This window comes from Rhinoderma darwinii, chromosome 1, assembly GCF_050947455.1.
Source record: "Rhinoderma darwinii isolate aRhiDar2 chromosome 1, aRhiDar2.hap1, whole genome shotgun sequence".
NCBI classification, from domain to species: Eukaryota; Metazoa; Chordata; class Amphibia; order Anura; family Rhinodermatidae; genus Rhinoderma; species Rhinoderma darwinii.
Window position 1 is genome coordinate 288899458 of NC_134687.1, and position 23462 is coordinate 288922919.

At 44.2% G+C, this 23462-nt stretch overlaps 1 protein-coding gene across 1 annotated transcript in view; it reads left to right on the forward strand.

The window, feature by feature from the left end:
• Positions 1-20229, forward strand: part of USHBP1 (USH1 protein network component harmonin binding protein 1) — a 186082-nt gene extending 165853 nt beyond the window's left edge. Inside the window, exons 14-15 of the mRNA XM_075825295.1 lie at positions 12966-13088; positions 17854-20229. Coding sequence (XP_075681410.1) covers positions 12966-13088; positions 17854-18034 — 304 coding nt within the window. The 3' untranslated portion in view covers positions 18035-20229. The remainder of the gene's footprint in view (positions 1-12965; positions 13089-17853) is intronic.
• The last annotated feature ends 3233 nt before the right edge of the window (positions 20230-23462 follow it).

A 23462-nucleotide genomic window follows, 5' to 3' on the forward strand; every position in this document is an offset into this window, starting at 1 on the left:
TTGGCCGTAAATGATGAAGAATGGTGTGGTTTGTGTGGACTCGCTTGTTTTTGGTTGTTATAAGACAACTCGGCCCAAGGAAGTAGCTGCACCCAGTCCACCCAGTCATCATGCTGCCTTGAGATGAAGCGTCGTAGGTAGTTCTCCATGATCTGACTGATCCTCTCGACTTGACCATTGGACTGGGGATGGTAGGCTGAGGAAAAGTCCAACTTTACTTCGAGGAGCTTACAGAGGGCTCTCCGCAACTTTGAGGTGAACTGTACCCCCCGATTAGACATGATATGCAGCGGTAAGCTGTACAGGCGGAATATGTGTTGTATGAAGAGGTTGGCCAGTCGAGAAGCAGATGGTAGGCCAGTCAGCGGAACAAAATGAGCCATTTTTGAGAATCCGTCCACCACCACCCAGACCGTACTGCATCCAGCAGAGGGAGGCAGGTCCATGACAAAGTCCATTGCTATATGTTGCCAGGGAGCATTGGGCACAGGCAGCGGCTGGAGCAGGCCAGCAGGCTTGGAGTGAGCCACCTTGTTAGCCCCGCACATCATGCAGGACGAGACAAAGTCCATGATGTCTTTGGGCAGCATGGGCCACCAGAAATGATGGGCAATCAGGTCTCGGTTTTACGGGCACCCGCATGACCTGCCAGTTTGGAGCTGTGTCCCCAGCGAATGATTCTCCCTCTGTCTGTCAGGCGCACAAATGTCCTCCCTGCAGGGATGTCTCTAACTTGCAGAGGGTTGACAGAGATAATGCAGGACGGATCAATGATATTTTGTGGGGACTCCATGGTGTCATCTGTCTCGAACGACCTGGACAAGGCATCGGTCCTCACACTTGTTGGCAGGGCGGTAGTGGAGCTCAAACTGGAACCGGGCAAAGAACAGCGACCACTTGGCTTGACGAGGGTTCAGCCGTTGGACAGTCTGGAGATAGGTGAGGTTCTTGTGGTCGGTAAATATCAGGATGGGGTGAGCTGTGCCCTCTAGTAGATGTCTCCACTCCTCCAGAGCCAATTTGATGGCCAGTAACTCCCGATCCCCAATCGAGTAATTGCGCTCTGCAGAAGAAAAAAGTTTAGAGTAATAGCCACATACCACTGCCTAACCTTTGGGACCTCTCTGGAACAAAAGTGCACCTGCATCAACAGAGGAGGTGTCCACCTCCAACGAAAACTGGCGAGATACATCAGGATGGTGGAGGGTTGAGGCTGACGTGAAGGCACTCTTTAGGCTATTAAATGCAGATTCTGCCTCTGGAGTCCAAACCTTGGCATTCATGCCTTTTTTGGTGAGGGTAGATATTGGAGCTGTCAGGGAGGAGAAGTTTGGGATGAACTGCAGGTAGAAGTTGGCGAATCCCAAGAAACGCTGTATGGACCTTAAGCCTTGAGGACATGGCCATTCTCGAATGGACTTTACCATCTCAGGATCCATCTTGAGACCTTGATCCGAGATGATGTAGCCCAGGAAGGGTAGAGAATTTTTCTCAAACACGCACTTCTCCAGCTTGGCATACAGGCGATTCTCCCTTAATAGCAGCAAAACTTGATGAACATGTCTCTGATGAGTCGTCTGGTCCGGAGAAAAATTAAGATGTCATCGAGATAGACCACAACATAGACATAGAGGAGGTCACGGAAGAAATCATTAACAAACTCTTGGAAGAGCGTGGGAGAGTTACACAGACCGAAGGGCATCACCAGTTATTCAAAGTGCCCGTCTTGAGTGTTAAATGCCGTCTTCCATTCGTCACCCCGGCGGATCCGGATTAGGTTGTAAGCCCCACCCAGGTCTAGCTTGGAAAAAATCTTGGCTCCTCGTATGCGGTCAAACAGTTCAGAAATCAGCGGCAACTGATATCTATTTTTGATTGTAATCTGGTTGAGACCCCGGTAGTCGATACAAGGTCGAAGAGATCCGTCTTTCTTTTTGACAAAGAAGAACCCGGCCCCTGCCGGGGAGGTGGACTTTCATATGAAACCCCTCTCCAAATTCTCCTTAATATAGGCAGACATAGACTGAGTCTCTGGCAAGGAGAGAGGGTATACCCTTCCACGGGGAAGTGACGCATCCAGAACGAGTTCATTAGGGCAGTCATATGCCCGGTGTGGGGGCAGCGTCTCCACCTCCCTCTTCCTGAAGACATTCGCAAACTTTGAATATTGAGAAAGCAATCCTGCCAATGACTGAGGCAGGGGAGACTGGGCCGAATGGATCTGCCCCAGGCAGCGGTTGAGGCACTTGGGACCCCACTGGTGAACCTCTCTGGAATTCCAGTCCAGAACTGGGGCTTCTAGTCGAAGCCAAGGCAGGCCCAGCAGCACAGGGTTGAAGGCCTTAGGCAGGACAAGAAACGAGGCTAGCTCTGAATGAAGGGCTCCCACTTGGAGCCTCAGCGGTTTGGTCACAGCTACAATTGGGTCGGGCAGAGGCAGTCCATTCACCGAGGCAACGATCAATGGCCTCTCCAGGGGGGTTGTGGGCAACTGGAGAAGATCCACCAGGTCTCTCTGAATGAAGTTGGCTGCGGATCCAGAGTCCAGATAGGCAGAGACCCGGTGCGTCTTTTCACCGGACACTATAGTTACGGGGATGGACAATTTGGAAGAAAGTCCTTCTCTACCCAGAGTTGTCTCCCAAACCAACCCTAGGCTCTAGGTCCCGAAGTGCGTCTGCATTGTTTCTCCTGGATAGAAAACTTGAGATGGTCCAATCCCATAGACTCCTCTGGTGGAACAGCTGATGAGGGCAGCAGGGGTTGCTGAAATGTAGGAGCCGGCCTAGGGAGTCCTCCCTCCTGACGAACCTCTTGGGACCGTTCTCAGATCCTCATGTCAATCCGGGCAGCCAGAAGAATGAAGTCATCCAGGGTAGATGGCAGATCTCGGGCAGCAAGCTCATCCTTAATTTCATGGGACATTCCCTGCCAGAATGTAGCCACCAAGGCCTCGTTGTTCCAGGCTAGTTCGGCAGCCAGGGTGCGGAACTGAATGGCGTACTCGCCCACAGAGGTGTCCTCCTGGCGAAGGCTCAGAAGGGATGCAGCAGCCGATTAAACTCTCCCGGGTTCCTCAAATATAGTATGGAAAGTTTGTACGAACCGCTGTAACTCACGGGTCTCTGGTCCCTGACGTTCCCAAATGGGGTTCGCCCATGCCAGGGCTTTGCCAGTGAGGAGGGAGATTATAAAGGTGATCTTTGCGTCATCAGAAGAGAGGGCCTCTGCATAGAATGAAAGTAAATCTGCCATTGGTTCAGAAATCCCATGCAGGTCCTCACGTCTCCATCATAGGTAGTGGCAGAAAAAATTGGGAGTTAGCACTGCCAGGAGTTGTAGTAGGAGGAACAGCAGAGCTAACAGAAGCAGGTGCCAGGAAGGCTGCAGCTTGTGTATCCAGCCGATGTGCAATGATTTTCACCGCCTGAAGGAGTTGGTCTTGTCATGACCGGAGTTCTAGAATATCTTACTGCATGGCTTGTGACGTCGTCATGGTCTTGGATTGACCAGCGGGGACCATTGCCTGAGCGTACTGTCACAATCTGTGGGTATGTGGACCCACTGGGCCGTACCGCCATAGCGGGATAGCAGCTGACCAGCAGGATACCAAGTCAATGTCTATAGTTCGAATAAGGGTACCTGTGGTAATTCAGACAGTAGCGATTATAGGCTCGGATGGGACCTTGGTAGCAGGCAGACACCAGGTGTGTTGTAACACAGAAGGCGTAGTATATGGCACAACACGACTCAAGCTCTCTATGGCACAGGAACAAGGTAGCACGGGATACGGGATACAGGTAGCAGGTACGGGAACACTGGGAACTGGAAAACACTAAGGGACCATTTGCAAAGACTAACACGGGTAAGCACAACAACGCTCAGGAAATGAGGGAAGGGGCACGGCCCTTCTTATAGCCCAGGGTGAGTATGGGCTAATTACACAATTACTTCATGTGCGCGCGCTGGCCCTTTAAGGCCGGGCACTAGCGTACGCGCGCACCCTGCGGGACACAGCGGAATGAAGCGGAAGTGAGCGCTGGCGTCTCCTGAAGAGGAGATGCGGGCCAGCGCTCTCAGATCCATGACTGCGGCCGTCGGGAGGTGAGTAATCCGGACGGCCCGTGGCAGTGAGTGTTACACAAACAATTTATGTGGGCACTCTGGATTTTATTATAGCTGCACTGTAGATATTGTTATGTGGGCACTACAGATGTGTCGAACACTCTCCAACACTGGAAAGCTTTGGTTTTCCTTTTTAATTATCAACTTAAAGGGGTTTTCCCATAAGGGACATTTATGGCATATCCACAGGTTATGCTATAAACCTCAGATAGATGCGGGTCTCACCTCTGGGACGCTCACCTATCTATAGAACGGGGCCCCCTAAATAATGTTCTACCTTTCTGTGTTCCAGCTGTGAATTGTAAATTCCGACCATCTAAGTAGAAAACAGTGTTGCTCGTTGAGCTACGCGGTTTCCATAACACCCATAGAACTGAATGGCAGTTACGGAAGCAGCGTAGCAGTATCTGCTGTGTGGACCGGAAGTCTCTTTCACTATGAGACTCACATTGGAATGCATAGTGGAAAAGACTGCCAGTCCACACAGCCGATGCTGTAGGAATCGGCCGGTCACAGCGCAGTCACTTGACATAATTACGTACGGGATATTTCGGCAATAAAGTGCCTGGTAAGAGGATGACTTGCCCTACATTTTAACAGGGCTGCAATAAAAAAAATGCACTGGAGTGTCTCTTTAAGCAATTTCACAATTTAATTTAAAGTGTGTGTTCAAAGAAAAATTAGACCATGTTTATGCTCAACTTATTTTGCAGTAGGTTTTCTTTTGCTCTGCAACTTATTTGAAAACTGGCAACAATATTACCATCAGTTTTCTTTGAATTTGTAATCCATTAGCCATTGACCTCAATGATAAAAAATAGATCAATATGGAGCCTTTAAAAAAACAAAAAACCTAAACTGGGGAAAACTCCGGACAAACCGGGTAACTTCAGACCTATATCATTGCTGAATACAGACTTAAAATTGTTTGCTAAAATAATTGCGGAACGCCTAGCCGGCATTTTGCCTGATTTGATACATCAGGATCAGGTGGGATTTGTAAAGGGGAGGCTCTCATCTGATAGCACAAGGCGTTTTGTGGACTTGTTGGGCCTGGTGGAGCGAGATCGGACGCCTTCTCAGCTTCTTTCCGTGGACGCGGAGAAGGCCTTCGATCGGGTCCATTGGGGATATTTGCGGTTACTTCTGGAGGCATTTGGAATTCATGGTACGGCGCATCATAGTATAATGGCCCTATATTCTTCTCCCTCTGCATTGGTATTTACCTCTGGATGTACATCAAAAATTTTTAACATAACCAATGGGACTCTACAAGGGTGTCCTTTATCTCCACTCATCTTTACCTTGGTGATGGAGCCGTTGGCTACTTCCATTAGGTCATCTGTTGCTATTAGTGGGATAACGGTGGGGGATATATCTCATAAAATTGGCTTATTTGCGGATGATGTGCTCATTGCTATATCTGACCCTGAGACATCTCTATTAGAGGTCACTAAGATATTGGAGGCTTTTAGTGCAGTTTCGTATTATAAGCTTAATGTTACCAAGTCTATGGTTTTGAGTATGAATATTTCTCGTCTTCTTTTGGACTCTCTCCGGAAGAAATTTCCGTTTGTTTGGGTTGAGCACTCTTTCTCATACTTAGGAATACAACTTACCTACCCCACCTCTCTTTTATATAAATATAATTATATACCATTGGTATCTGCGATAGAAGCAGACTTATCAAAGTACATGAAGTATGAGGCATCATGGGTAGGGAGAATCTCTGCGGTTAAGATGATGATCCTCCCAAAAATACTATATCTATTTAGAAATTTACCTATTCTGCTATCGGTATCTTATCTTGAAAGACTCCAAGGTATAATTAATAAATATATATGGAAAAACTCCCGCCCTAGAGTAGCTGCGGAGGTATTATACCAGCCAATTATTAAAGGGGGTTTGGGTTTCCCGAACTTGGCTCATTATTATTATGCAGCAATTTTGGATCAAGCCAGAATGTGGAAGACTAAAGTTCCTATGAAACATTGGATTTCTATGGAAAAGGAATTACTTGATGGATCTTCTGTAGAAGCGCGCATGTGGCTATTGTCCACTGGTGCTAAAATATCTAAATCTTCTTTTTTAACGATTGATGCAGGGCTCCAGGTCTGGAAAAAATTTACTGTTATTCACCCTATAACCCCGGTGAGATTCTCTGATCTTCCTTTTCGACTGCTTCCACTTCTGATACCTGATATTGATATCCAAAATTGGCTGTTGTCCGGCATTGAGTGTATTTCTGACATTATGGAGCGAACTCAACTAATGGCATTTAATGATACAGAGGAGGAAATAAGTATTTGATCCCTTGCTGATTTTGTAAGTTTGCCCACTGTCAAAGTCATGAACAGTCTAGAATTTTTAGGCTAGGTTAATTTTACCAGTGAGAGATAGATTATATAAAAAAAAAAAAAGAAAATCACATTGTCAAAATTATATATATTTATTTGCATTGTGCACAGAGAAATAAGTATTTGATCCCCTACCAACCATTAAGAGTTCAGCCTCCTCCAGACCAGTTACACGCTCCAAATCAACTTGGTGCCTGCATTAAAGACAGCTGTCTTACATGGTCACCTGTATAAAAGACTCCTGTCCACAGACTCAATTAATCAGTCTGACTCTAACCTCTACAACATGGGCAAGACCAAAGAGCTTTCTAAGGATGTCACGGACAAGATCATAGACCTGCACAAGGCTGGAATGGGCTACAAAACCATAAGTAAGATGCTGGGTGAGAAGGAGACAACTGTTGGTGCAATAGTAAGAAAATGGAAGACATACAAAATGACTGTCAATCGACATTGATCTGGGGTCCATGCAAAATCTCACCTCGTGGGGTATCCTTGATCCTGAGGAAGGTGAGAGCTCAGCCGAAAACTACACGGGGGGAACTTGTTAATGATCTCAAGGCAGCTGGGACCACAGTCACCAAGAAAACCATTGGTAACACATTACGCCGTAATGGATTAAAATCCTGCAGTGCCCGCAAGGTCCCCCTGCTCAAGAAGGCACATGTACAGGCCCGTCTGAAGTTTGCAAATGAACATCTGGATGATTCTGAGAGTGATTGGGAGAAGGTGCTGTGGTCAGATGAGACTAAAATTGAGCTCTTTGGCATTAACTCAACTCGCCGTTTTTGGAGGAAGAGAAATGCTGCCTATGACCCAAACAACACCGTCCCCACTGTCAAGCATGGAGGTGGAAACATTATGTTTTCGGGTTGTTTCTCTGCTAAGGGCACAGGACTACTTCACCGCATCAATGGGAGAATGGATGGAGCCATGTACCGTCAAATCCTGAGTGACAACCTCCTTCCCTCCACCAGGACATTAAAAATGGCTCGTGGCTGGGTCTTCCAGCATGACAATTACCCGAAACATACAGCCAAGGCAACAAAGGAGTGGCTCAAAAAGAAGCACATTAAGGTCATGGAGTGGCCTAGCCAGTCTCCAGACCTTAATCCCATCGAAAAATTATGGAGGGAGCTGAAGATCCGAGTTGCCAAGCGACAGCCTCGAAATCTTAATGATTTACAGATGATCTGCAAAGAGGAGTCGGCCAAAATTCCATCTAACATGTGTGCAAACCTCATCATCAACTACTAAAAATGTCTGACTGCTGTGCTTGCCAACAAGGGTTTTGCCACCAAGTATTAAGTCTTGTTTGCCAAAGGGATCAAATACTTATTTCTCTGTGCACAATGCAAATAAATATATATAATTTTGACAATGTGATTTTCTTTTTTTTTTTTTTATATATAATCTATCTCTCACTGGTAAAATTAACCTAGCCTAAAAATTCTAGACTGTTCATGTCTTTGACAGTGGGCAAACTTACAAAATCAGCAAGGGATCAAATACTTATTTCCTTCACTGTATATGTCTGAAGTACAACATACCCCGTAGGGACTTCTATAAATTCCTTAGAATACGTCACTTGTTGAGTACATTGCCTCCTCTGATTGATTCCCCTAAAACGCCTTTTGAATTGTCATTCACTAATCTGGATAAAACATGCAAAGGGATATCAAAAATTTATAAGGTATTGTGTGAGGGTTTGCTTCGGGAGGAATTTCCTTGTCTGGGGCATTGGGAGAGATATCTGGGAATCCCTATAAGTACGCAGGATTGGGAAGCCACTTTCAATCTAGCTTGCTCTCTCTCTAAGTGCGCTACACATTTGGAAGCGTCTAGGAAAATAATGTATAGGTGGTATTACACTCCTAGTCGTTTGTCGCGAATATATCCAACATCATCAGATAGGTGCTGGAGGTGCCTCACTTCTATGGGTACCATCCTCCATATTTTCTGGGAGTGTACAGTATTGTCCAGCTTTTGGCAGCAAGTAGAACATTTCTTACGATCTCTTTTAGGGGTTGACATTCAGCTCGCCCCTGCTCTAGCCCTACTGCATGTGGGATTGGTGGATTTCTCTCCGGGTGTCAGAAACATACTTTTTCATGTATTGCTGTCTGCAAAAAAATTGATTGCAAAATACTGGAAATCTACAAAAGTGCCTAGTATGAGTGAAGTGATTTTATATGTTAACAATAATTGTGTTATGGAAAGCGCTTTAGCCTCTATTCAAGGGTCCTACGCTCGTATTTCCTTATGGGATCAATGGACTGACTCTACTAACTCCGACATACTCTTATCATTACCTTAGTCGAATATGTGGTCAATTTGTCATGTCTGGATCTAGAGTTTTGTTTGTTTGTTTGTATGTTTCCTTTTTTTTTTCTGTAAAAAATGTGATCCTTATCCCAATGCTTTGTTTGCAATGTTTCATTGCTGTATGTAATGATTAGATGTATACTGGATCAATAAAAATCTGTTTATTAAAAAGATAAAAAAATAAAAAAAAAATTATTTTGACGGAACTGATAAAGAATGATGTACTTTGGCATAACTTAGAGTCCCATATAAATAAATCGGATTAATCGACTGATCCATCATACACCTACTGCCTATGCCAGTTTAAAGTGTAACTAAACGTTCAACAAACTTCTGACATGTCATAGAGACGTCAGAAGTTTTGATTGGTGGGGGACCGAGCACTGAGACCCTCACCAATAGCTAAAACGAAGCAGCAGAAGTGCTCGTGTGACCGCTCAGCCGCTTTGTGTCTGTTTGGTGGTTTCCAGAAAGCCGATGAATCGGAGTACGGGCTCATAGACTTTCTATTGAGCCCGTACTCCGTTACGTTAATTTCCGGAAAAAGCCGAACAGACACGAAGCTGCTGAGCGCTCACAAGAGCACTTCTGCTGCTTCGTTTTAGTGATTGGTGGGGTCTCAGTTCTCGGACACCCACCAATCCAAACTTCTGACATGCACTATGACATGTCAGAAGTTTGTCGAACGTTTAGTTACACTTTAAGGCCACTTCCACACAAGTGCATTTTGTATCCATATCCATACCGCGCGTATAAGCCAATATTATGTTTTTCACTATAGATCCCTATGTCCTATATCAAATCAGTAGAATCGTTGGGGAGTAGGAAGTCTGGGTGTTACATCTGGAATAGGGATTAGCACGGATATTATACACTTGTTAAAATAAGGCCTTAGGGCTCCTTCACACTTTCGTATGAAAATACGAATGCACAATGCTGATCTTTTTATGTTTACAATTTGTTCCATTTTTGTGTCTGTATTGTATCAGTCTTTTGTTTAGTATTTCGTTATATGTTGTCAGTTTAAGTGTACCTGCAAAGTTTGGCTCGCCAAAAAAAATCTAATTGAAAATACAATTAAAACATTATATTAACTGTCTTTCTACCTTACTCCTGTCCAGAGTTATCCCCATGGTCCTCTTCCAGCCATAGATGTTCATTCTACCGTGGCTGCCTGTGCAAATGGGCGGTCACTTCCTGATTTTGACTGAAGTAAGGGAACTATGTCCAAAGCAGTTCCCTTAGTTGACGCGTCTGCTTGTGAACTTGCTCAGCAGCTCATCCAATCCTCCAGCTCATCCAAACAAACTCCCAAAAAAAGGGGAAGAAAAATAAATAGAGAGAGTAAAGTCCTTTTACAGCCCGATACGGGCCATGAAAACGAGCGCCGGTCAACGAGGAGCAATGATCATGTATGGGGATGAGCGATCATTATTACGATTGTTCGTCCCCATACATTTCCATTTTTTCGGCAGCGCATCACCCTGTTTACACAGGGAGTTGTGATGCCAACTAGCGACCATTTTATTGGCCACATAAATGAGCAGATCAGGCGATAAGTGAGCTTGTTTCCAGCAGCAACTGCTATTGTATGCTAACTGCAGATGGCACCGGGATCACACACTCTTTCTGCGCCTCCCAAGATACATCTGCTTTCCCTAGAATCCGTATCCAGCGTCTGTTAGAGCTGGATACAGATTCCACTTGGCAACAAGCGTGCAGCGCTCAAGTAACAGTGGGGAAGATACGAGTAAAAAAGGGACAACAGGAAGAAAACCATAGGCAGTAGCGTAACTACCGCCGTAGCAGCTGTAGCGGCTGCTACGGGGCCTGCGGCATGAGGGGGCCCATGTCGCCCGCCGGCACGGGCCCCCACCATGGACGGAGGCTACGCTAGCAGCCGCTATGGCTGCTACAGCGCGTCGCCACTGAACACGACTACAGCAGAGCAGGGAGGTATCTCCCCGCTCTGCCATTAAACAAAAGACATGTATCCCCTATCCACAGGATAGGGGATACATGTGTGATCACTGGCATTGATAGGGAGAACGGGGGACCGAAAGTCCCCTGAAGTTCTCCATCACAAACCTCGGGTCTGTGTCAGCAGCTCCGTAGAAATGAATGGAGCGCCGGTCGCACTTGTGCGCATGCGTGACCAGCGCTCCTTTCATTTTTAGTAAGCTGCGCAGATGCCGGAAGTCAGAGGTTAGTCATGGAGAACTTCAGGGGACTTTCAGTCCCCCGTTCTCCCTATCGCTGCCAGCGATCACACATGTATCCCCTATCCTGTGGATAGGGGATACATGTCTTTTGTAGGACACACTGTAGGTCACATTTTTTTGGGAGGGGGAACGCTGTATGGCGTTCCCTACAGGGGGGGCTGTATGGTGTTCCCTACAGGGGGGGCTGTATGGCGTTCTCTACAGGGGGGGCTGTATGGCGTTCTCTACAGTGGGGGCTGTATGGCGTTAGCGCCATACAGCCCCCTCTGTAGATAACGCCATTCAGCCCCCCTGTAGAGAACGCCATACAGCCCCTCTGTAGATAACGCCATACAGCCCCATCTGTAGAGAACGCCATACAGACCCCCCTGTAGATAACTCCATACAGCCCCCACTGTAGATAACGCCATACAGCCCCCTTTGTAGATATCTACAAAGGGGGCTGTATGGCGTTATCTACAGGGGGCTGTATGGCGTTATCTACAGGGGGATGTATGGCACTATCTACAGAAGGGGCTGTATGGCGTTATCTACAGGGGGATGTATGGCGTTATCTACAGGGGGATGTATGGCGTTATCTACAGGGGGATGTATGGCGCTATCTACAGAGGGGGCTGTATGGCGTTATCTACAGGTGGGCTGTATGGCGTTATCTACAGGGGGGGGGCTGTAAAAAAGGCACTATCTACAAGGGGGGGGTTGTGTGACACCCAGGGGAGGGGGGCCCCAGTCAAAAGTTTGCTATGGGGCCCAGTCTTTCCTAGTTACGCCCCTGAACATAGGATATAGGTAATGTGAAAATAAACTCCATCACTCTTGAGTTCCTTTTCTCCATAACAGAATTTGTCCAGGATTCATTCATATTTACAAAAATGACAGATCGGGAGAGATTGCACATACAATGGTTTGATGTACAGAAATCTAAAATGGCTGTGGACGGAGCCATTATTTATAGGTTCATGCTCTCACTTAACACATATTAACCAGATTATGCCAAGTACATATAGGTATACACCCAAAAATACTTCCATATAAGGTAATGACTTTCTTCCTAATATATATGAATCCTGGTACTCATCAGTTTGGAATGCCAGATGATGTAATCTTTACCCTATCTTAGATGATAGGCAACATATTCATTTAAGAGAAGATTAAAAACATATCTAATACATATCTCAAATAATATAATGCAGTCATTTTATTAATATTAATACAATATAAATCTAACAGTTATTAGATTAATTACTCTGACAGTAAGTATTATACATTGTGAATTTGCATATATTTTCTATTTGAAACCAAAAATGAAAAGTTTACAGGTACATACACTATTTTTATGCTGTTATTGTAATATTGCTGAAGTATGGATTATACTCAATGTTCAAATCCTGTGTAGCTAAACGTTTGACAAACTTCTGACATGTCATAGTGACATGTCAGAAGTTTGAATTGGTGGGGGTCCGAGCACGGAGACCCCCACCAATCGCTAAAACAAACCAGCTGATGCGTTCGTGTGAGCACTCAGCCGCTTCGTGTCTGTTTGGCTGCTTCCGGAAATAAGTGTATTGGTGTACGGACTCAATAGAAAGTCTATGAGCCCATACTCTGATACATCGGCTTTCCGGAAAAAGCCGAACAGAAACGAAGCAGCTGAACACTCACAGAGAACTTCAGCTGCTTCGTTCTAGAGATTGGTGGGGGTCTCTGTGCTCAGACCCCACCAAACAAAAAAACAAAACTTCTGACATGTCACTATGACATGTCAGAAGTTTGTCAAATGTATATTTCTACTTACAACTTACACATGCAGCACTTCATTCAAGGATTTGCAGTAGTTACAATTACTACATGATTAATGAGACAGTGGGTTAGGATGGAGAGGATAAATAAATGTCTTCCTTTGTATAGAGCTGTTCTATATGTCTTTTCATTTCAGGAGCAGTGAAATGAAAGTAAGAATTGAAAGTCTCATCTCAGAAGTGGACAAATTATCCTGTAAAGTCTGTGCTGAGAATACCAAGTCTGCACAGATGATCAAAGATTTCTTCAAAGCTCATAGGTATACAGATGATCATAGAGTTTCGTCTGTGCATTGAGATTGGTATCATGTTAAATCTCTTGCCTGTATAAGGATGAAAGCAGCCTACCCTCTTCTGTCTATTAGCAGGGTTGATTTTAGCCTTTATTCTGTGACCGAAAGTAAAATAGTTCCACCCCCCAAAACAGAGAATGGGAAATGGGTATGGGAACATGTGATACGCATTGCTAAATGGTTTTTTAGACATAAGATCCAAACTCTCTCCACCAGGAATAGGCTGAGATCAATTGTTTTCTCCAAAGCAGGGGTCACCAGATGGTGCTCTCAAAAGTAGTTATTTTTCATTATGTTGTGTTCAGCACAGTTGTTTTCATTTTGCTAGGGCTTGCTGTGGGAGGGATTTTGTAAAGGACTACAGTTCCCATGATTCCACTCCACTCTCACAGCCATTGTCTATATTTACAACTGCCTGCATCCTCCCCTATTACAAGGCATAATGTAATGCTGTAATTACTATCTAATACTGAGACACATTTCTGCTGCTAGGCTCTGCACTATCTGCTGCCCAGCATATGAAACACGATCCCCCCACAGACAGGGAGAAAGGGGAAGCGCAGTGGAGATAAGAGACATGTGATGTGTGAATGTACAGGCGCAAATAGTGGACCCAGGTAGCTGGCGTGCTTAAATTATCACTAACACCTATTTGCAAACAAGCCAAAATGAAACCCCTTTTCCCAGAAACCTAATAGATAGTAGTTGTGCAACTCAAACATAAATTTTATTGGATATAAATTATAAACAACCACACATATTTAAAATGACAATGCAGTCTGTTAGTACAGATAGTGATTCCGTTTCAGTTTATATACTTTTGTGGCAGAATCTGTACGGTAGGTACACTGATTTCTATCTTGAAATTGCGGCTATGGTCTGCTGTTAATCTAATATAAGCGGACTGCTGCCGCAATTTTAAGATAGAAATCAGTGGAGATACTGCACAGATTCTGCCACAAACTTTCATAAACTGAAATGGAATCACTACCTGTACTACCAGACCGCATTGCCATTTTAAATATGTGTGGTTGTTTTTAATTTATATCCAATAAAAGTTATGTTTTGCCTTGTTGGCAATTAGGTGTTAGTGATAAATGTGATGTGTGAAGTGCCATACTAAAGGGGTCAGCAACATTCGGCACTAAATCTGTTGTGGAACTACAGCTCCCAACATGCCCTGACCGTCAAATGCTTTACTATTCCAGCCAAAGGCTTTTAGGGCATGCTGGGAATTGTAGTTTCAGAACAGCTGCAGTGCCGAAGGTTGCTAACCCCTGTTATTGGGAGAGGGGAGATAACCACGTGTTCAGTGTGCAGAACGTCACACAAGCAGGAGATAAACACCAAGAGCATGGTCATATGACTGCAAGCGAGACATGATTACAGAGGCATTTCAGCCACAGACCGTACAATAGTGGCGAATCTTACTATAGTTAAACTATTCGCACACATTTTTTAAAGACTGGAAAACCCCTTTAACTCCTTCCCGCCGCAGCCATTTTTCAGATTTTCATTTTCGTTTTTCCTCCCTACCTTCCAAAAGCCATAACTTTTTTATTTTTCCGTCGATATAGTCCTATGAGGGTTTGATTTTTGCGAGACGAGTTGTAGTTTTTCGTCGCACCATTTATTGTGCCATACAATGTACTGGGAAACGGGAAAAAATATTTGCGCTTAGTTTTTACCGAATTCACTGTGCAATTAAAACAGCAAATACCATTACGGCGATACCAAATATAAATAGTTTTTTTTCTATATTTTACTACTATTACAAGTAAAAACCTAAGTGTAAAAAATAAAATGCATTTTGTGTCGCCAAATTCTGAGACTTTTTTATTTTTCCGTTGATTAAGTGGTATGAGAGCTTATTTTTTGCGGGATAAGCTGCAGTTTTTAATGATACAATTTTGGGGTACATGCAAGGTTTTGATAACTTTTTATTTCATTTTTTGTGGGAGATGAGGTGACCAAAAAATAGAGATTCTGGTGTTTACAATTGAATTTTTTGTTACGGTGTTCACCGTGCGGGTTAAATAATGATATATTGTTATAGTTAAGACATTTATGGATGCGGCAATACCAATTATGTTTATTTATTTGTTTTTTTACTATGCTCTAGGTGGAAAATGGGAACCATTTTTTTTTTAACTTGTAATATTTTTTTTACATAAAAAAACTTTATTTAACTAATTTTTACTTTTTTTTATTAGTCCCCCTAGGGGACTTCAACCAGCGATCATTAGATCGCTTGCACTATATACTGCAATACTAATGTATTGCAGTATATCGTGATTCTGACAGGCTTTTTTTAAGCCCTGCCGGAGGCCCCCAGGCAGCCATAGCAACCATCGCCACCCCGCGATTGCATTGCGGGGGGCGCGATCAGTTGTTAGAGAGGGTCGCCCCCCTCTTTCTAATGATTTAAACGCCACGGTCACTATTGACCACGGCATTTAACGAGTTAAACGAGCGATCCCGCTCGTTACTCTGAAGTGTCAGCTGTAACAAACAGCCGACAGCGGCATCGTATGGATCAGGTTCCGTGAGTCCATTCCATACTTCCCCTACCCGACTTTGGCATATGGATACATCAAATATTGGGAAGGGGTTAATGAGAATCTGTCACCTCCGAAACCCCACCTAAACTACGGTGTAATCATTAAATAGCTTAAAAGACTTTGATATAATGGAGAGGACTCCTCTGGAATCACAGAGCTTAAAGAGGCTCTGTCACCTGTTTCATACTTCCCTATCTCCTACCTCATCTAAGAGGCGCTGTGTTGTCTACTGTGTCACTTTTAAAAAAAATAAAAAAATATATTAGTGACAAAGTTATGATCATTTTAACATTTATGTACCTTTTTTGTAAAAGCCCAACTGGGCGTTTTTTTAAATTTAACCAAGTGGGCATTGTAAAGAAGAGTGTATAACACTGACCAATCAGCATCATACACTTCTCTCCATTCATGTCCAGCTTTAGTCACTGCACAGCGTGATCTCGCGAGATCACGCTGTGCCGTCACTTACTCCCGCAGTTCCTTCGCCGGAGCGACGGGAGAATGACCAGACATTGCCTCCAGAGCTCTATAGCAGAGCCATATTTTTAGTTCCAAAAATGGGAACTGTCTCAAAGGTTTATTTGGGGTGAAAGGTTTTCCTGCTTTGCCACGATGGGATAGTTTTTTTTTTGCTAAATACACAGCTTTCACAAACCGCTGTAATATAGCAGTGTGAATAAAACCAAAGGTTTCTAAAGGCAAATCTAATTGAAGAATTCTCATGGATATCTTTAATGTGCCTGGGAACAAAAAAAGACCATTCTTTTTTTTTGTGTGTATAATGATAGATTCTCATGTGTTCATTAGTTTAAAAAAACTGTAGAGTTCGACATTAAATCCTATGTAGTATAACCCTGCCGTCATACTCCCTTCCATCTGTCTCCTACTTCTTGCTAACCTATAAGAAGTAGGGGACAGGGGAACGGAAGTATGCTTTTCAGGATCGAGCTACACAAGGTTTGCTTGTAGTCTGTTACCATGGGGGCGCTGGAGCTGTAGCCAAAAAATGGTAGAATCATTTAATTAAAACTATCTGCAAAGCTGCTTACTTGTTTATTTTAGGTGCATTTGGAGCAATAATAAAAAAAACAAATTGTTGCAGAGGTGTACATAGCTTTTTATCATGGGCAGACAATACCTGCATCTCCCACATTAGAAAGCAGAGAAATGTATGCCCTTTACAAAACAGGACTTAGATGGTGACAATCAATCTAGCCAACTACAGGCCCATATTTTGTAACAGAACATAACATTGCCTAAATTGAAGCAAAATATGTGGTATACACTTTGAGCTGAGCGAACCCAAGTTGTTGAATCTCCAATCTCCTTGAGTGAAGTTCAAGAAGCAATATCTGACCAAGAGTAAGTCCCCATGTCCAAATGGACTTCCCTTTGTGTATAAGGAATGTGGAGTAGTTGGCTTTTTGCTGTTTGCATCAAACTCAATGTAACCAGTTTCTCCTCACAGCCAGAAGCATAGAACACAGTTGTAGGTCACACGATTCTCTCTTACATTTCCTTTTTAGTTTACATAGCTTGGAAGAATAGCCGAGATAGGCATAACGACTAAAAAGAAGAGGACAACTTCAGCACTTATATTCATTTGTAATTTTATGATTTTATAAATACTCTTTAGAGGGAACCTGTCACCTGCCCAAAAAACTGCAGCTGACATCTCAGTTAGATTGCAGATGCCTCACAGATTCTGCCGCTTTTTATTATTTTCTTCAACCCCCCCCCCCCCCCCCTTCCCCACCGTTTCTGAGATATCGGGGCCCTGAGTTCTGGTGTAAGATATGAAAATAAGGCCTTTGACTGTCAAGTGGGCGTGTAACCAAAACTCAGGGCCTCGATATCTCAGAAATGGGGGGGGGGGGGGTTGAAGAAAAGAATAAAAAGCAGCAGGCGCCTGCAGTCTAACTGAGATGTCAGCTACAGGTTTTTGGGCAGGTGACAGGTCCTCTTTAATGGAGCAGTAAAGGGTCATATGCTGGAATGACAGTGTACCAGACTATGGTGAGTCATGTATTTCTCACTAACTAATATCAGGAGGTGGTGAGAGGCAGATCTTTTGATAACAACTCAGAGTTAAAATGAGCTATTAGCATCAGTAGTTCCTAGTCTATTCTTTGCACCATACCAATACTTAGTTGTCTTCCTCTTCATTGCAGGAATCTTTTTCTGACATATCAGAATGCTTGCAGGAAGTACCAGGAGCAGCAGCACAAACTGGAGTCTCAGGCTGATCTGATGTCACAACAACAACAGCGACAGCTACAAAAACTTGGGCAAAATATCCAAAATCTACAAAAGAAAAAGATTCAAAGGGACACAGGGGAGACAGACCTGTAATAGATAAGATATTCAGTGCATCCTGTAATGGCTATTATTGGATAATATAAGCTCCATTACAAAAAAACAACGGACATTACAGTATTCCGAAATATACAGTACATTGAATATATGCATAGATTCTATGAACCTGATATATGTGATCAGGGCCATACGTTTGTCGTAAATCTTGGGAGATTTTAGGGTGCCTTAGGGTGGTCTTTGAAAACTAAGGTAGCTTCGAAAAATTAAAATAAAATTGCTAATTAACTTTTCAAGAATTATTTATCTCCACAGTGCAATATGTGTTTTATGTGTTTTGCTTTCTTTTTAAAAAAAATTGTCTCGTAGTATATGTCCGTGCAGGATACTGTATGGACAGGCTGTGGACGTAGAGTACCTATTTATGTACAGCAATGATGGGCAAATAGTAGATCGCAATTTACCAGTAGACCTCAGAGCGAAGACAAATAGATCTCGCCGTTAGGTCACCAGGCAGTTCACCTGTTGGCTTCTTCAAAGAGGTGGGAAAATTGCCTTCTCGTAGGTCTGTGTTTGAGTGCACCTGTCACCAGCCTTTTTTGAATTGAAAGGTTCATTGGCATAACATTTGGGAGACCCCTAAGGATCGATCAGTGCTATTAGCTGGTGTAGACCCACCTCTATGATGTCCATATGACCTAATATATTAGGGCATATGGATGGAATATCTTCATAAGACCACACCTTTAAGTAAACAATAGAATTGGGTCCTAAACAGGAAAAATCTAGAAAGCTTATATATTGGATTCAATCCTGTAATCCCCCAAAACTACACTGTCTGAACAAGACTTTACACTGGATTGTTTTCTAATACCTCATGCACACAGAGCTATCATGGATCCGTGTGGCACATGTGTAAATACAGTGTCCATAGCCTGCACCTACAAGTGCCTCCAATTTTTTACATGATGAGAAACCTCCAATACCCTTTAATCCCCTGATTGCATTATTAGTTGAAAATTAAGACTAAAGCGTAAGTAAATGTCCAAACTTCTGACATGTCATAGTGACATGTCAGAAGTTTTGATTGGTGGGGGTCCGAGCACTGAGACCCCCACCACTCACTAAAACGAAGCGGCAAAGTGCTCGTGTGAGCGCTCAGCCACTTCATTTGTTTGGCTTTTTCCTGAAATTAATCTAGCGGTGTATGGACTCAATAGAAAGTTTATGAGCCCGTACTCCAATACATCGGCTTTCCGGAAAAAGTCGAACAGAAATGAAGCGGCTCAGCGCTCGCACGAGCACTTCTTCCGCTTAGTTTTTGCGAGTGGTGGGGCTTTCAGTGTTCAGACCCCCACCAATCAAAACTTCTTGAGTTCCAAATAATAAACGGTTTGTGTTTTTATTAAGTCTTTTATCTCTCATATGTTTTGTTTTAGGATCCAAGGCAAACATGTGCTTACATATACAATATTAGCTCATCAGCTATGAATATCTGTACTAATGTTACTCCCCGAAATCTGTCATTCCCGAAACCCCCTTAACTGCAGTAATCCACAAATAGCTTAAAAGATGCTGATTCAGAATCTGCAATTTTTTGCATTTCCCTGCTGTAAGCTTGCAAACGGACCGTGTGCTGCATGTGGATGACGAGTCTTAAGTAGTCCTCTCCAATATATCGTCGAGCTTTAATAGCCCTATCTATGCATTAGTATGCAGCGACCGGCCCATTTGCAGGGAAATGCAAGTGAGTAGAAAGATAAAAGTTGCAGATTTGGTATCTGCATCTTGCTATTTAAGGATTTTTGTCGTTTAGGGGGGTTTCAGAGGGGACAGTCTCTCTAAAGTATGCTAGAAGGGTTGAAACTGTATGCTAAATAGATGTAAAGAAGCTATGAATTTGTTGCAATATTGTAACTATTTAGTCACAATAAAAATTTGAGCGAAATATAGATATGGTGACCATTCAAAGGGACATATTTTCTAACTCGCTCTCTATATTTTTCTGCCATGGTAGGACTTCTCTTATTACAATGCTCAGCTTGCCTTTATATCAGCAGTTATGAAAGTGTACAACCTCATCTTTCCCTTGAGCATTCTGTGTGAATGTGTCTTTGTGCATAATAAACACCATTACTTCCCATCTTTAGTATTGCAGTTTTTGCTTTTGTTTTTGTGCTAAAGGCCATGTTCGCATGGCATATTTTCAGGCATATTTAGTTGCGTAAAACGATTGTACACCCTTTAATGCTGATTCAATAAAGTTTCAAGGTTCAAATGAAGTATAAGGGAGGCATGGGTTTGTTCTAGTATTAAATTTGCATATACAGTTAAGTATCTGTTAACATGGTTACTTGACTGGATTGAAATTAACCTGTTCCTGACATTTGACGTGAGGCAAATTTATTATTACAGTCTAAAACTTAGACAGCTTAAAACTAGACCAGGCAGGCAGAAAATGTGCCAAATCAATCAGTCGTGCATGTTGTATGATAAATTTGGTGCATCTTGCTAGTCATATTAGACACTCTTTCTCTTCCTTATACCACCTCTTGGTTGGCTTAATTTTGACAATTTTAGTGCATTTTAAGTCACGCCCTTTCCGCTAACCCACACCCCTTTCCTAGACCTTTTTCAAACGGGGATTCAATGAATAGCAATTTACATTTCTTTCACTAACCCATGGCCCTATATTTGGATCATGTTGAATAATTGATATGGCCACAGTTATTGCTGTTTATTATCCCTCTCCTTCCCCCTCCCTGTTTTCCCCTTTTTGCTTTCTATACTCCCCCCCTTTTTTTATGCAAGTCATGTATATTGTCCGGCACTGCGTTGCCCATTGGATAAGCATGTGTTTTTTTTGTAATTTTCCCCTGAAAGCTTTATTTTTTTCCTCTGTTGTGGAAAAAGGAAAATATCTAAAACCAAATTGAAAAGAAAAAAAAGATTTCAGGGACTAAGGCCGGATTCACACGAGCGTGTGCAAAAACCGCGGCGTTTTGCGCGCGCAAAATGCACTTGACAGCTCCGTGTGTCATCACCATATGATGCGCGGCTGCGTGCTTTTCGCGGAGCCACCATCATAATGACACTCCGTTTGAATGTTTGTAAACAGAAAAGCACGTGGTGCTTTTCTGTTTTCATTCATAGTTTTACTGCTGTTGCGCGAATCACGCATGTCCCACAGAAGTGCTTCCGTGTGGTGCGCGTGATTTTCACGCACCCATTGACTTCAATGGGTGCGTGATGCGCGAAATACGCACAAAGAACGGACATGTCGTGACTTTTACGCAGCGGACTCGCGCTGCGTAAAAATCACGGAACTGTCTGCACGGCCCCATAGACTAATATAGGTCCGTGCGACGCGCGTGAAAATCCCGCACGTTGCACGGACGTATATCCCGTTCATCTGAATAAGCCCTACCTAAGGGTCAGTTACAACGTTTTCTCACACGTTTTTTGACGCAGAGACCGTATCGGAAAACGCTCCAAAAAAATATGGCCGAAAATGCCTCCCATTGATTTCAATGGGCGGCAGAGGCTTTTTTTTTTCCCCGCGAGCTGAAAAAACGGCTTGCGGGAAAAAGAAGGGACATGCCCTATCTTCGGACGTTTACGTCTCTGACCTCCCATTGACATCAATGGGAGGCAGAGAAAGCGTATTTTGCAGCGTTTTTTGCCCGCGGCGCTCAACGAAATGCTGCGAAAAACGCAGCGAAAATCACTAGAGAGAAAGGGTTTTGGGTTTTTGGAGAACTGGGACAACTTCTTTGTTGGCTACAGGCTGTTTGGTAGGGATAGGCTGCACCTGAATGGAAAGGGTAAAGCGGTGTGTCACATTGGGTACATGGACCCACTGGGCCATACCGCATTGACGGTATGGCAGATGGCCAACAGGACACAGGTCACAGTCCATAGTTCGTATAGGTGTACCTGTAGTAGCTCAGACAGTTGCAGGACAGGCTCTGCTGGGACTTAGGCAGAAGGCAGGCACCAGGCGTGGTGAAGCAGAACAGGCGTGGTACTCAGCGCAGCACGACTCCAACTCAAAACGGCACTTGACCAGGATAGCATGGGATACAGGTTACAGGTAGCAGGAACGGGAAACACTGGGAACTGGAAAACACTTAGGAGACCTTTTGCATAGACAGACTAGGGTAACGACAACAAAGCTCAGGCAAGGCAGGAAGGGGCTGGGCCCCTCTTATAATCCAGGGTGCTCATGGGCTAATTTGGCACTTTAACTCAGGTGCACGTGCTGGCCCTTTAAGGGCGGGCACAAGCGTGTGCACACCCTACTGGACCCGGCCAAGAGAAACGGAAGTGAGTGCTGGCGTATCCTGAGGAGGAGATGGGGTCCAGCGCTCGCAGACCCATGACTGCGGCCGTCAGGAGGTGAGTGAGCCTGATGGCCCCCGGCCATGGGCATGATAGTATCCCCACTCTAACGCCCCCCCTCTTGGGGCCCATGCGAGAGAGAAACTTCTTCAGAAGGGTAGGAGCATTGAGGTTCTCCTCTGGCTCCCAGGACATCTCTTCAGGACCAAACCCCCTCCAATCCACCAAATAAAAGGTTCTTCCACCCACTCTCTTGGTGTCCAGGATCTCCTTAACCTCAAAAGTATCTGATGAACCGCTGGGAGCCACTTCAGTACTAGGAATCTTGGAGTAGCAGTGCAGGACCACAAGTTTCAGAAGGGAGACATGGAAGGAGTTAGGGATCTTGAGGGTAGGAGGCAGCTGAAGTTTGTAGAAAACAGGGTTGATTTGGTGCAAAATCTCGAAGGGTCCGAGGAACCTGGGAGCAAACTTGTACGATGGCACCCTCAGCCGGATATTCTTAGAGGACCCCCAGACCTTTAGTGCCAGGAAGAAACTGGGGATGCTGTCGTTTTCTTGTGTCTGCCTTTCTTTTCATGCGGTCGACCGCCAGCAGAATAGAAGGTCGGGTCTGCTGCCAGATTTGTAGAAAGTCCCTGAATGCAGAGTCAGCTGCTGGCACCTGGGATGTAGTGGAAACAGGGAGAGGTTTTCGTGGGTGTTGGCCGTAGACAATGAAGAATGGGCTGGAGGCGGTGGACTCGCTAGTGTGGTTGTTGTAGGAGAACTCCGCAAAAGGAAGCAGCTGCACCCAGTGATCATGCTGCCTGGAGATAAAGTGTCGAAGATAGTTCTCCATAATCTGATTTATTCTCTTGACTTGACCATTGGTCTTGGGATGGTAGACTGAGGAAAAGTCCAACTTCACACCGAGGAGTCCGCAGAGAGTTCTCCAGAACTTTGATGTGAACTGAACGCCCCGATCTGACACAACATGCAGAGGCAAGCCGTGCAGACGGAAGATGTGTTGGATAAAAAGATTGGCCAGTCAGGAAGCAGAAGGTAGGCTGGTTAGTGGAACAAAATGAGCCATCTTGGAGAATCGGTCCACCACCACCCAAGACCATACTGCATCCAGCAGAGG